Source organism: Cyanistes caeruleus, chromosome 11, assembly GCF_971803275.1.
Source record: "Cyanistes caeruleus chromosome 11, bCyaCae1.hap1.1, whole genome shotgun sequence".
Classification (NCBI taxonomy): Eukaryota; Metazoa; Chordata; class Aves; order Passeriformes; family Paridae; genus Cyanistes; species Cyanistes caeruleus.
In genome coordinates this window covers 17,597,656-17,611,209 of record NC_141711.1, presented here as the reverse complement: position 1 = coordinate 17,611,209, position 13,554 = coordinate 17,597,656, and the positions used below count along the sequence as shown (strand labels likewise).

The window sequence follows — 13,554 nt, the reverse complement described above, 5'->3', positions numbered from 1 at the left end:
ATTCTTCTCTGGAAATCTGCTTTTTGTGCCTAAAACACACAGAACATTGGGCCAGAAGGCTCCAAGGAGGGCTGGGAGTCAACTGCAGCACCTGGAACATCAGAATTTAGCAGTGAAACTCCAACTCACCTCAGTACAGCCACTTCATTCCTGAAAGCCTGAAACTGTTCTGGGGTTGGGTCTACAACCTTTAGGATTTTCACTGCTACATCCCCTGGAAATAAAATTACCACAAAAGTTACTGAAAATGCACTTTTCCTTTTCTCTTCAAAATGGCATTAACAAACAAGGTAAATAAAATTCCTCATTTGTGCACAGCACACCTCTGCTAATCTGTACAAAGGTCAAGATTTCCCTGCAGACAAATTTCTGTGGTATCAAGCAATTATAATTTAGCTGAATTTCAGTCTAATGGAAAAAGTCATTAATTAATTATTCACACACCTCCCTTCTAATTTTAAAGGCTATGTTTGGCTAGGGTGCTTTTTGGAGGATATATGTACACACACCTTTGTGGTTTTACTATCAAATTTAAATTCAAGTGTTTATATATATAAACTTCATTTGAACACATTAAAAAACCCCACACCTCTCCTTCATGCAGAATTTAATGGAATTCTTGATACTTGAAGAGGTGTGAATGTTCTATTAAAATTAAATCTTAATATTAATTTATTTTTTATTATGAAATCTTACTGAACTTATTTTTCCTCTTGATTTCTGTGTCCCAATTTAGTTCCATTATGAAAATCAGAAACTGTTCATTACCTTTAGTGTAACAACAGTGCTTCCCTTGCTGCTGACAGTATTTGAGCTTTGAGACATGCAAGTGTTTACTCATTAAAAATAGAGAGCAGCAGGTACGTTTCCAGATTTGTTTTGTCAGCTCTTTTTCTCACAATACTGCTATTTAAATTAGGGCCTGGAGGGCTTTTTCTGTGTTTCTCTTTTCAAAATCACAAGCTGTGAATTTAGAAACAAATTCTGCAGCTCTGCAGGGTGCCTGTTTTCAAAATATTCCCACTACCTACAGATCAAACTCTCACATTAAGGATTTTTTCACTGAAAAAACTCCTCAATTTATGCTGATTTCCTTTCCCTCCCACCTTGAATTGAAGCATGCTAATTAAACCACAAAGGTTTTAAGAGAAGGTAAATATCATTTAACAGCAGGCTGTGGAATTTCCCTGCTAACAGAAAATAAACCCTTTTCAGAAAGCAAGCTGGTGTGGAACATGGGAATGAAGAGATCAGTGGAGTGAAAATGGAGATGCAGCTGCTGAGATTCAGGTTTTGGTGTCTGTGCTTTGCTTCAATTCCAGTGCTGCTCTTACAAAGCAGCTCCTGTTTCTGTCTGGTGCCTCTGGAGGCAGATGAGCACCCAGCAGCCCTAAATCCATTTTCCCTGGGGTTGCTGTCCCCCCAGATCAAAACTCACCATGCCACTTGCCCTTGTAAACTGTCCCAAAAGAGCCTGAGCCTATCCTGGTGGAGAGCATCACTTCACTGGCTTCTATTTCCCAGTAGTAACTGGAGTCTCTCTGTCCACGAGGCCTCTGTAACAATTCACAGGGATTAAATTTTTAATCACTTGCATTATACACACGAAAAAAAAATGAAGTAACTCCCTGCACACACTTTCAAGATGACCTGAAACCTTGAGGGGTTTGTCCTGCAGTTTGGAGTTTTGTTTTTCTCCTCAGTTTGGGAGGGGTGGTGAGGGATTTTAGCAAAAAACCCAAACAACAAATCAATACATTTTCTTGGATGTCTTGAACTGTTTATGAAGTTCATGAATGTCTGCACTAGAAAATTAAACCCTAATTTGAGATCCTAAAAGGAACATATATTTTCTGATCAATTATTTAAAAACATCTGAAATATTTAAGAAAGTGGTTTTTTTCAAAATTACAATGCTGGAATTCTGGAACTCTTACATATTTAAATGGAATAAGCCAAACATTTACATGAAAGCAAAATTCTCAAATGTCTAAGTGAGCAAAAAACTGTGAATCCCACTAAGCAACTGTATTTTCATTGTGAAAATACAGTTTATTGAAATCTTATAAGCCTTTAAAAATTTTAAGGTATCATCAATTATTATTCTAACTCTTCTTTCTTTCCCCCCACCCCTAAGTTTAAATCAAATCTTTGAGGGAAAAGTTGCATTTTGTAAAATCTGGTTTTCCCTGAGACATTTGACTTTCCAATGAAAACAAAGACATTGTCAATATCCACTTTCTATGGAAACATCACAGTTCAAATAGTGCTAATAAGGCAGATATTAAATATATTAAAACTGAATCAAAAGGATGCAACCTCTAAAGATTTAAAAGGTAATCATTGGACCTGCACTGACAATGTCACACCACTGCCTGAAATTCATTTCCAACCCAGAACACTTTGTTCTGAGTATTTATAACCCAGGGCAATAATGGCCTCATTCCCAAATTAATTACAATTAAATTGCTCCTGTATACACAGTGCAGAGCAACCCAATATTAACTGCACACCTTTCAGTGCAGAAATTGATCCCAACATACCACTCCACCCAGCACAGTTTAATCATTAATTGTTTAATTAAAACAAATATCACCATACTTACAATTTTGTTTTTTTCTTGTGTGTTAGATCCAGGGGCTCTCTCTCTTTGGGCTGGGACTGGGGTTTTAGGCTGAGACCAGCCAGTTGGGCTCATATTGTTAGGGCTTCCAGACAGAGCAGAGGGTGAGGCTTTAAGATAAAAAGACAAGAAAACAGTTTATGGACAAGAAAGCAACCAAATCAAATCATCTTAGAAAATGTTAAATTTTTGAAACCATACCTGATTCACTATGGCTTCGAATTGCATCCTGCAACAGAGAAGATGGATAACAAAGTTAATAAATATAAGAGAGCACACAAAGGAACAAGCAGGGCTGGTGTGGAAATTGCTGGGCCAGTTTTGGTCAAGTGCAATACAGTTACTGGCCAACAGCTCCAGGACTGGGGATTTTCCCATCACACCAATCCTGCAGGACACCCATGCAATTTGTGAATTCTACAGAACAGGGAAGAGATTCACAGCATATTGAAAGGACTGCTACCAAAAAGGAAAGAGAAAAAAAGGACACAAAACAAGAACCACCAGCAGCAATACTGTCTTCACTCCCCCTGCACTTCATGCTCGTGTTCCAGGTGTGGACAGAGCTCCTGGGATGGCCTCTGTCTCCAGGGGACAATTCCCAAACAGCTTTTCGGGTTCAAAGTAGGACTTTTAAAACCCCCCCAATATATTCCAACTCAATATCCATTGTGAAGTAACTCTACATACTACTTCAACCCCCCAAAAAGGCTACATCAAGTGCCCCTGCACAAACCCCTCTCCTTTCCCAAGCACATTCCCACAGGGAATTTGGCATTTGAGCAGTGTTTTCCCACAGGTCACCAGGACAGTGCCACAAGTGTCACCTCATGCCACGGGCACAACACAACTCTACAGCCATGCACAAGAGAGAACTAAGCTCTGACAAACAGCACTGCACAGCTTTTCTCACCTGCCACTTGTATTATCCCAAAGTACAAACAGGAAAGGGAAAATATCCAGGGACTGTGTAAGTACAAAGCAAGAACATGCACTACAGAGAGGTTAAACACTGTCAAAGTTAAAAGAAGTCAATTCAAACTCTCTAACTAATTAGTAGAATAATAAATGTATGATTTCACAGGAGGACAGAACAAGCCCACATTCCACTCCACAGTTTCAAATTAAGATTATCATTATCCTTAGCAAAGATTCAGTTATGAAATGCATTGTTTTAGCTAATTAGTTGCATTCACCCGGGCTGGACTAAGTACAGAATTCTTATTCAATACCCACTGCCACTGCTCCACACCTGAGTGGATTAAAATCTGCACAAACTACCAATAAAGAACTCTTCAATTTATCACTTTTGTTCATTTTAAGGATAATAAAAACCTTTCAGAACCTGAATAATAAGTGATTGGTTTTGTACATCAGCCAGAGAATGTAACTGCTTTCAAGGAAGCTGGCAAAGGATAACAAAAGAATTTAAATTGTTTCTCATACTTATCTATATGGAGTTCTTACTTTGAAAAAGTATTTTTGAGCTTCAATCCTGATGTGAATATTTGCTTATTTGCTTCTGAATTCGACAGCAAAGAAACCAAACCCCCTGTTCTTTAGATCTGTTCTTACAACACAAATAACACCAACCCCAGTGCTGTAGTCTGTCAACTTTACTTTGATGGGAAATAAAAACAGTACAACATGTTCTTAATCTCAGGGCTTTGGATGGGTACAGTCAATAGAAATCATTTCCAGAGAGAAAAAGCCACACAATGGATGTGTTTTGAGAAGATTTTGCTTTAAAGGCTGTGTGACCCAATGCATTCTAATCCAAGCCTATTCACATTCAGAGGAGGATGAACTCAGCCAGATCAACTCAACATGAAGCTCTTTATCAATTTGCCTCTTCCAATTAACAGCCTCAGTATTTGAGTAAAAACATGCTGGAAAGATTCTCATCAAATCAGCTCCAGATTAAACACTTCACGTGGACACTGCCATGGCTTACAAGTTATAGCAATCCTGTTAATCACAAGAAAACAAAAGGCACCAAGGAAATACCTACTCTTCCCCTCAAACAAAAGCGTCTGCACCAGGAGCTGGGAGAAGCATTCAGGCTGTTATTCTAGGCCAACACAGTAAGAGATAAAAGAAAAGAACAGAGGAAGTATAAAAAAATATTTTTAAAAATTAAATGTTAGGCTAAATGAAAGAAAAAGTAACTTAATTTGCTTGATAAATGATAATTAAGTGCAGTACAATTTTTAAGTATTCCTGCTCAAAGCCAGAGGTTCACTAGGATCTATCCTTGGCTAAACCACTTTTTTATGATGGTTTTTTCTCCTGGTGTACTGGAAAGTCTCTGCTACTTTCTTTCTGCATTGCTTTGAGGCCTTTTAAAAGCCTTCAGGACATATCAACTATTTTTATGATAATGAGAAGAGCTAGAATAGAAAGTATTTCTGTCTTTAGCACTCTGCAAAAAGAATAAAGAAAGCAATGTCTCCTTAAAGACTCATCACTCTACCAAGGTCAGTAATTCAGATTTTCTTGAGTGCTTCATTGTGGTTTGTGCCATCAAAGATGGCCAGCCAGGCCTCTGAAGCAGCAGAAAGGGCTGGGAGCCAAAGAAACCCAAAGAGAAAGGGAAAACACCTTTCCCCATAAACCCAGCTGAAAGCCTCTGACCAAAAATGCTTCCTGGGGCTGCAGGGCACTTTGGTTCTGCTGCCAAGGTCCAGAGGAATTCTCTAACTCACTTCAGAGCATCTTCACGTTTCACAGAAGCCCATAAATCACCAGCTGAAGATGCAGGTGAACTCAGCACTCTAAGGCTTTTGAATGGCCTCCAGAGTTTTTAAACCATTCCAGAGGCAAAAGCAACAAACAGTGCTTGCTCTCTTTCCCAAGTCCTGCAGCTCAGCATTTTTTTCTGCCAGCCTTTCCTGCACACCAGTTTGTTAAGGTTACCGTAAAACAAAATTAAAGAAACCCAGCCACTTTAGGCCTGAGAATTTGTCCCTCAGTCTAGGGTAAGAAAATAAAAGAAAAAGGTGCTTGAAGGCAAGAACAGCAGAAATTGTCTCAGATAGAGCTGGTTTCAGCCCACAGGCCCAGAACTGTCATTAATTCCATAGAGGTGTAACACAAAACAGATGACCAGGAAGCTCTGACCCAAGCATTCCAAGTCCAAGAACTACACCCAGACTTAGGGCACCTTTAGTCTGATTTAAAATTAACACCAGCCCCACCCCCAAATCTTTAAAAACTTTTAAATTCAGAAGAACATTTTTAGACATGTCTAAAATGCATTTCTTCACAAAACTGAGCTTAATTGTTAAGCTCTACCCCATCTTTATACACCCCTAGAATTTACCAATTACTCCAGCAAAGTTGATAGACTGTAAGAATTAATTAATAACTTCTTAAGCAAATATGTCTCCCAAACTCTTCACCACTCAGCCAACTGAGGCAAACAGTGAGCAAATGAGAGGAAAGGCAGGAAGGAAAAGCACCCAGTGCCTATGAATGGGCAGTGGCAGTTTTAGCTGAGCTCTGTGCTCTTTGCCCCAGCGTTACCTCGATGATCCGGCTGTCCACAGGCATCGTGGTGCTGACCATGTGCACGTTTGGGGTGGATGTGGAGCGCTGTCTTTGGGACAGAGAGCCCTCAGAGGAAGGGTTGGATGGGTTGAAAGTGAAGGCATGAGGTGTAGAATACCTGTGCTGGGAGCTGAGAAAGAAACAGAGACAAAAGGGAGAGTTGTGGTTATTTTCTTTTCCCTCCGGCAAGTGAAAAACACTATTCAATGTAACCTGCCCAAAAGCAATATATACAAACAATTCCAAGCAGGGAAAAAGCTGGGATTTACACATCAACTCAACTATTTGGTCAGCTGAATCATTCCCAGTTTAATTTAAGAAATAAATTAGAAAAACTTGAAGATCTTGTCAGCTCACATGTTTAATTAGTGTGTTTAGCTGAGGTCTGTTTTTGCTGCTACAAGTTTTGCCACAGTTCACCTCAATCCCCATCAAATCACATTTAATACACTGACAAAATACTGGCTCTGAGAGATGAATTCAGGACTGTGAAATTAAACAAACTGCTCATTTCAAGCCAGTTAAATGCACAGCTTAAGAGCTAAGCCCTGAATTTGTAAAGCTTTGCAAGACTGTTCAATGGTTTGCACAGAACAGCCAGCAAGGAAGTCATGAAACCCAACACCAGTTAAAAGGAGGCCAAGACTAAAATCCAGCTCAACAAAGAGTTATAAATCACAGCTAAGGCCACTCAGCCCATAAGGATCCCTAAACACAAATGTTTCTTAACTGAAACAGACCAGCCTTCACAAAACCCTTCAAAACATCTATAAAGTTAATAAGTCACCGTTCAACAACACTGGAAATAAGAGTAAGATGGCAAAGATCAATTCTTGATGCAGTTCCCATTACAATAAAGAAATAAATACATATAACCATTTACAAGTCAGCTACGTGCTCTGTGCCTCATTCCTGACCAGATTTTTCAAATGGGTGCAGAAAAAACAAAAGCTGGCCTGCTCTCTTCAGCCTCTAGAATTTCAAGGGAAAGAATACAGGCACACGTTAGGGTCAGGGGACAGGCCCCTTGGAAAGGGACACAGGTTTCATATCAGCACTTAAAACTACAGGAATGTTCTCTTTAGGTATCAGAATTTTCTTTAATTGGAGTATATTTTCAGTTCCCACTGTTCTCTCTTTAAACTCCTATCTGTCATCATAATATCAGAGCATTCTTTTATTTATGGATGTGAATCATCCACCATGAGACACAAACCCTCAGTGCATGCTACCTGATCAGATAAAACAAAATTAATTCACAAAAATGCCAAGAGGGAGCCTTGGATTTTCTCAGGCAGGAAAACAAAGGTCTCCAAAGAGCCTTTAACACTCTACCTTAAAATTTTAAGGCTAAAAATTGAAGATATAAAATCTCAAATCAATGCTTTGGTGGATCTAAGAACAAGAAAGAATCATCTGTGATAAAGTGGTGTTGCTGCCTTGCACATTCATCCCAACCTTCTATCAGACTGCTCTGCTTTGGAGGAGCTGGGGGTCTTTAGTTGCTTTGGGTTGATTGTTTTGAAAGAAGTGTATTTCCCAAAGGAGAAATGACAGGAAATACAAGCTTACCTAACAGGTATCCGGGAGACAGACTCCCGCATCCGTCTCATTGTCAAGGGAGGTAGTGCAGGGACACCACTGTCACTGATATTTGAATTTGGGAACAATCTGAAATATCAACAAAAACAATTACAATTTCAACTGCTACACTACCTCCTGTACAATGCTCTTGAAAGCTGAAATTTTAAAGGGCTGTTTCTTTGCAGCACAATTAACTTCATGAACACATTCCTATCTTTACATCTTGTTTTTCCTCTGTACAACTAAAACCTCTGCCTTCAGACTCCCAGAGAAAAGTTCCACGTGTTCTTTCAAAACTTGAGAGACAAAATCTTTTTGTGTCAGGCTTCAGATTTTCCTGAAAGGGTATTTGACACAATTAAGTTCTATTAAAGCCAGGTAGCACCAAGTGGCACAAGCCATCCTGCACTCCTTAGTATGAGAAAATGCAGAACTACATGACCTAGTTATAAAAAAATACAACCACTAAGACACATAAAAACAATTACAGGCTGTAACACTTTTGCATAAAAGGGCTTCTAACATAATAATTTTCAACTTTTTGTGACTGGTATTAGGAAAGTATTATCCTCCATCTGTTTTCTCACCAGTGTCAGAAGCTGAGGTGTAGAACAGGTGAACACCAGTGTTTCCAACAGCTAAAATCTGACTGAATCACGGCCTGGTTTATTCCTAATGTGTTGTGTGAGAGGAATTGTTGTCCCCCTGTTCAAACAGGGCACTGGAGCAACTGCCTGTTCATTCAAAGTATTTGTTTGCTTGTCCCAGAATTTTAAAATCCAGAGCAAGAACAAAATGCAGTTGATGTGCATGGCCTTCTCCCCTGGGAACAGACTCTCATTGCTGGCTGTTTCATGAGATCAATCCACAATTCTGCACACTGAGCACAGGGACTGCCTTCCCAACAACCCAAAAGGATACTCTGTGACCAGATACAAAACCAGCTGTCACCCAGAATTGCTGCTGCCAATAAAAAGGAGCAGTCCTTACAAGAGCTGCCTGATGTTGCTCCAGTCCACACACATGGTTGGCACCTTGGTGCTGCAGTGCTCGTGGAATTTGTAGCCACACGTCTGACACCGAAAGCCATTGAGCAGGAACTTCTGGCAGATGTCACAGAAGGCAAGCTTCAGAAATGTCTTCCGAGCCTGGGAAACACAGAAAGTGATTCATCTGAGCTAGTTATCCCTTCATTAACTGAGATTGCGATCTTGAGAGCCCGACAGAAATAAATAACCAAGCTAAAATGCTATCAGAGCCCCCAGGTTGCTACCAAGCTTAAAACCATACTCAAATATTCTAGTATGGATTTCCAGTTTGGCTGGAAACCTGGAAAGTTTAGAAACACTGAAGGCTTTATTTACAAAAAAATAAAACAAGGGTAAAAACAAAAAAAGGGCAAGTGTTCTGTCAAATGCAAAAGCAATGTTTTTGCTCAGCAAGGTGACAGAGGTGTGTGAGCCAAGAGCTGGGGTTTTTGTTTGTTTTCAGCAGCACTAAAGAGCTGAAAGAGGATCAGACTGGAAGGCCCACCTCATTTTTTTTATTAGCCAAAACTCCTGGTGTTTATGACTAACCAATATCCTTTGCATGAGAAATAAATTCCTTAGTAATCAGAACAATCTAATGAATTTCTGCTTTTTTAAACTGAAGCCTACTTTGTTTTTTTAAAAGTTTCTGAAGTATGAAAAAAGTATGAAAATGAACCAAAGGGTTTCTTCCTCCAGAACCTATTGGAAAGGAAGGCTCCAAATTTCAGCTTCTTCCAGATCTGGAGAAAAATATTCATTTTCTGCTGACCAACTACGGATGATATTTTCTGTAGGTTTTTTTAAATGTAATGTAGATTTTGTTAATAAATCCTAATCCTTCTAATGAATGTAAATGACAATCCTTTAGGACTGTATTCCTAGTGTATTTCTAGAACAAAACAAGAAAAAAGCTAAAATATGGGAACAGAGTTCCTTCCCAGGGAGAAGACAATAACACAATGTAAAGGTTTTAGAATTGGGCATTATCTTTTTCCAAAAAAAAAGTAATTTAAAAAATTTTTACAAATTAAAAAACCCACAAAGCACAAAACTACCTTCCACTTACTTGTTTTGTATGGAATAAATACATTTTTGAGAAGGAATTACAAAGTAAAGCCTTTCATTCCCCCATAGAACACTGTGTCAAATTACAAGGCAGCATTAGCTCACGAAACAATGTCATGACCTGCAGAATTAACAGCACCCCTGAATATCCAGCACAAATAATAAATACTGAACCATCAGTCCAATAAAGCTGCTGAACTTATCCAGCTTTTTTTTGACTGATGAGCCAGTGACTGAAAATGTAAATTTTCTCCCTTTCCTGGACTTTAGACATGAGTATCTTACCAGAACAGTTACAGACACAGGTATTTATATAAAATAAAAATGGCAATCATCTGACCTGTGAAGAATATACACAATGTGAGCTCTGACAGTCTCTGACACCTGGGGAGCACCAGTGTCATAAATACAACTGTGGCATTTCACTGCAAATTAATACTTAGGGAGTATCATTTGTGTGGAACAGGGGTGAAAAAATTAACCACAACTTCTGAAAATCCCTGTGTCCAGAAAGCCAAAAGCTGTCCAATGCCCATAACATTATTTGGCCAAATCTGTGGTTCAATTGATAAAATTAGCACCAGTATACAGAGCAGGAGAAGCTTACAAAATTGTGAGTGGTGAGTGGGACGTGGTCAAGGAAGTCCACTCGCAGCTCCTCTCCAATCAAGGAGGCAGCATCTGTGTTCCAATCCAAACGCACTTTCTTTCTGAAAGAGAAAATGGGGACAACAAAATCACTTTGGAGATAAGTCTGGCCTCATAACAATTATGGTTTGTGAGTTTCCTTGAGTAAAATGAAAATAAATACCCAAAAAAGCATGGCAAACCTCTGACAGTGAGCTAGATAGATCTCAGTGTCTTTCACTCAAAAAATCAGAAGCAATTTGGAATACATTGCAAGTCACCTCTTTTTCTACTCATTTTTAACACATTATTTATTTATAAAATATTTGATATAAAGCATCTGGAAGCTTTAGTGGAGTCACAGAAATACCCTTATAAATATAACAGAAATTATCAGTGACAGGCTCAGTGACACAAAAACCATTATCAGGTGCTTGGGCACTGACTGGTGACCCCAGAATGGCCTCAGTTGCTCAGAGATGCAGCCCCACAAATGCCTGAGGCTGCAGGGAGCTTTAAGCCCCAGCCTTAGGAGGTTTGAAGTTAAGTGCATTAACTCCATGAGATACCTTCACTCCCTCAGCTTGTAAAACAATCATTTGGTATTTAATAGCAGCATCCCCAGTCCTACAACAAAAGTAAGGAATATCTGAGATTGAAATCCAAACATTGGGAAGTTGTAAAGGAATGAAGAGCACACAGCACACAGAACCATTCAGGGAAGTGAACTAAGGATCCCTGACACTGAATTTACCAGCTACAAAGGTGGCACAGAAATGCACCTCAAATATGATGGAAGGCATCACTTCATCTAGAGCATGGCAAAACCCTCACTAGGGGGCTGCAAGCACTTGAATGAACCCCTCCATTTTAAGTGTTTTCAATATTTAGCTTTAAAACAAAAATGAAATTGCCAATATACAGGAAGCTGACAGAGTTACCCTAGAAGAGGGCAAAGAAAGCAACGTGAAGTCTTCACAACCAAACTGCTTTTAAAAGAAATTAGCAAGAGGGGAAGAAAACGTTACTGCTGATGTTCCAAACCCAAGATTTTTACATTCTCTGGGAAAAACCTGCACTCTTACCCTTTTGGTTCAGCAAGAAGTCGAAAAACTGCACAGCATTCTGGCTGCAGACCTCTGACTTTCAGTGCCTTCATGAGACAGTCATGCAAGGTCATCCCATTTCGCACATTCACCTGTGACCAAAGCGAAAAAAAGCAGCAAAACATTTAGGCAGTGACTGCACAATTTCTTTAAGCTTTTTCAAGAGTGGAAGACCACTTTCTCATTTTCTTTAGAAATTCCAGGAAAACTGCACTAAGTGCACTTGTGTGCCCTCCTCCAAAGGACATTCTGAAGCCATTTCATAACTTCTCAGTTTCTTACAATGACTGAGTTTTCATAGAAATACAATTTTACACAAGTAGGCAGCCTACCGAAAGAATAGAAATGCAGGCAAATTGAGTTACCTCAAGTACAGAAAAAGGTTTAATTTAGATTTCAGGGAACTTTGGGTAAGACTATTATTAGGTACTCTCAGCTCCAAGAAACTGAAAAGAAGCGTTCTGTCAAGAAGTTTCACTTCGGCTTTAACCCCCACACTTCACTGTGGGGGTTAAACGGAGGAGGAAAATGACAGAATTGTCATGCAGGCACCATTGTTTAGCTCAGCCAACAATGACTTTTATGCTCTTGTGCATCAGAAAATTCACAGCATTGAGGCAGAGCAATACAGCTTCTCAAAATACAGATAAGCGTATGTTTACAATAAACTATATCCTCTAAAACCAACCAACTGCTGACCATTGCTTAATCACAGTAAGACCCTTTTGAAGCCAGGCATTTCTCATGCCAGACCCACATCCCAGTGTCAGCAGTGGGAACAGGACAGTATTTCTGAGCTGAAGGCAGCACAGACTCACCACGGTGCGCTGCTTGTTGGGCAGGAAAACACGGATGGTGTTGCTGGTTTTGGACGTATCCGAGATTTTGCCATCGTCGGAGGCGCGGCGCTGGTAACCAAACTGCTGCACAATGGTCGGGGAGATACAGTTGGGGCCATCAAAGACAGAATCCTTGAGTCCAAACCCATTGCTGATGGTCTTCCAAGCTCCCTGGATGTGCTCCATTGATCTGGCCTAAGGAAGATTGGGAGAGTCAGGGAAATGGCCATGTCCTTCGCTCTGAAGTGGTGCTTTCTCTTCCTGACACAACAAACCTCAGGCTCTTCTGGAAGCATCTGAAGCTGCACTGCCTTGTGATGTGATCAAGCTACACGTGAGGGTGCAGCTCACCCACAGCTGACTCCTGAAAGCATCTGACTTCCCACACACCAACAGAGCACAAGGAACAGATGTGTGACTCCTCCCACCGCACCTCAGGGTCACAGGAGCACTTCATCAGGTTCATCTACACATTGAGTGTCTGAAGGGCTTTCAGAAAAGGTGGCCAGAACACAATCAGAGAATATCCTGGACTGGAAGGGACCCACACAGATCATCAGTCCAACCCCTGGCCCTGCTCAGAGCCCCCAACAATCCCACCCTGGGCATCCCTGGGAGCTCCTGGAGCTCTGACAGCCTCGGGGCCGTGCCCATTCCCTGGGGAGCCTGGGCAGTGCCAGCAACCCTCTGGGGTAGAACCTTTCTCTGATATCCAACCTGACCCTCCCCAGTCACAAGAGTCAAGAGCTCTGTAAGAGACCAGCACTACAGTCCTGTAAACCAGAAATGCCACACAAACATTAGCCCATACTGTTAAGACTCAACAGGCATCACAATAAAAAGAATTAATTAAAGAATATATTTTTATCACTGATTTTGAGGCTTTAGTTATTGTGAGTTTTTTTACTACTACCATAGTGTGAAACAGCAAAAAAAATTTCTCAACCCTCACACACACTACACTCAGCTATATTTCAGCATAAATAAAACCTGGGAGAACTGGGATTGTCCAGCCTGGGAAAGAGAAAGTTCCAGGGTGACCCAACTGAAATGCTCCAGTACTTGAAGGGAGCCAAGAAGAAAGATGGAGAGGGATTGTTTACAAGTGAAAGGACATGGGGGAATGGCTT

At 40.3% G+C, this 13,554-nt stretch overlaps 1 protein-coding gene across 20 annotated transcripts in view; it reads right to left on the bottom strand.

Annotated features, from left to right (window-relative positions):
* Nucleotides 1-13,554, bottom strand: part of RAF1 (Raf-1 proto-oncogene, serine/threonine kinase) — a 62,102-nt gene that overhangs the window by 7,279 nt on the left and 41,269 nt on the right. For 7 of the 20 annotated variants that reach the window (XM_086845958.1, XM_086845956.1, XM_086845957.1 and 4 more), the window contains 10 exons: nt 12,404-12,619; nt 11,565-11,677; nt 10,460-10,562; nt 8,747-8,904; nt 7,745-7,843; nt 6,149-6,302; nt 2,825-2,852; nt 2,606-2,733; nt 1,439-1,556; nt 130-214 (listed from right to left, as the gene is read on the bottom strand). In XM_086845958.1, coding sequence (XP_086702084.1) covers nt 130-214; nt 1,439-1,556; nt 2,606-2,733; nt 2,825-2,852; nt 6,149-6,302; nt 7,745-7,843; nt 8,747-8,904; nt 10,460-10,562; nt 11,565-11,677; nt 12,404-12,610 — 1,193 coding nt within the window. In that variant the 5' untranslated portion in view covers nt 12,611-12,619. Of the gene's footprint in view, nt 1-129; nt 215-1,438; nt 1,557-2,605; nt 2,734-2,824; nt 2,853-4,634; nt 4,695-6,148; nt 6,303-7,744; nt 7,844-8,746; nt 8,905-10,459; nt 10,563-11,564; nt 11,678-12,403; nt 12,620-13,554 lie in introns of all 20 variants that reach the window. The other 13 variants (XM_086845969.1, XM_086845966.1, XM_086845968.1 and 10 more) reach the window with 3 other exon arrangements.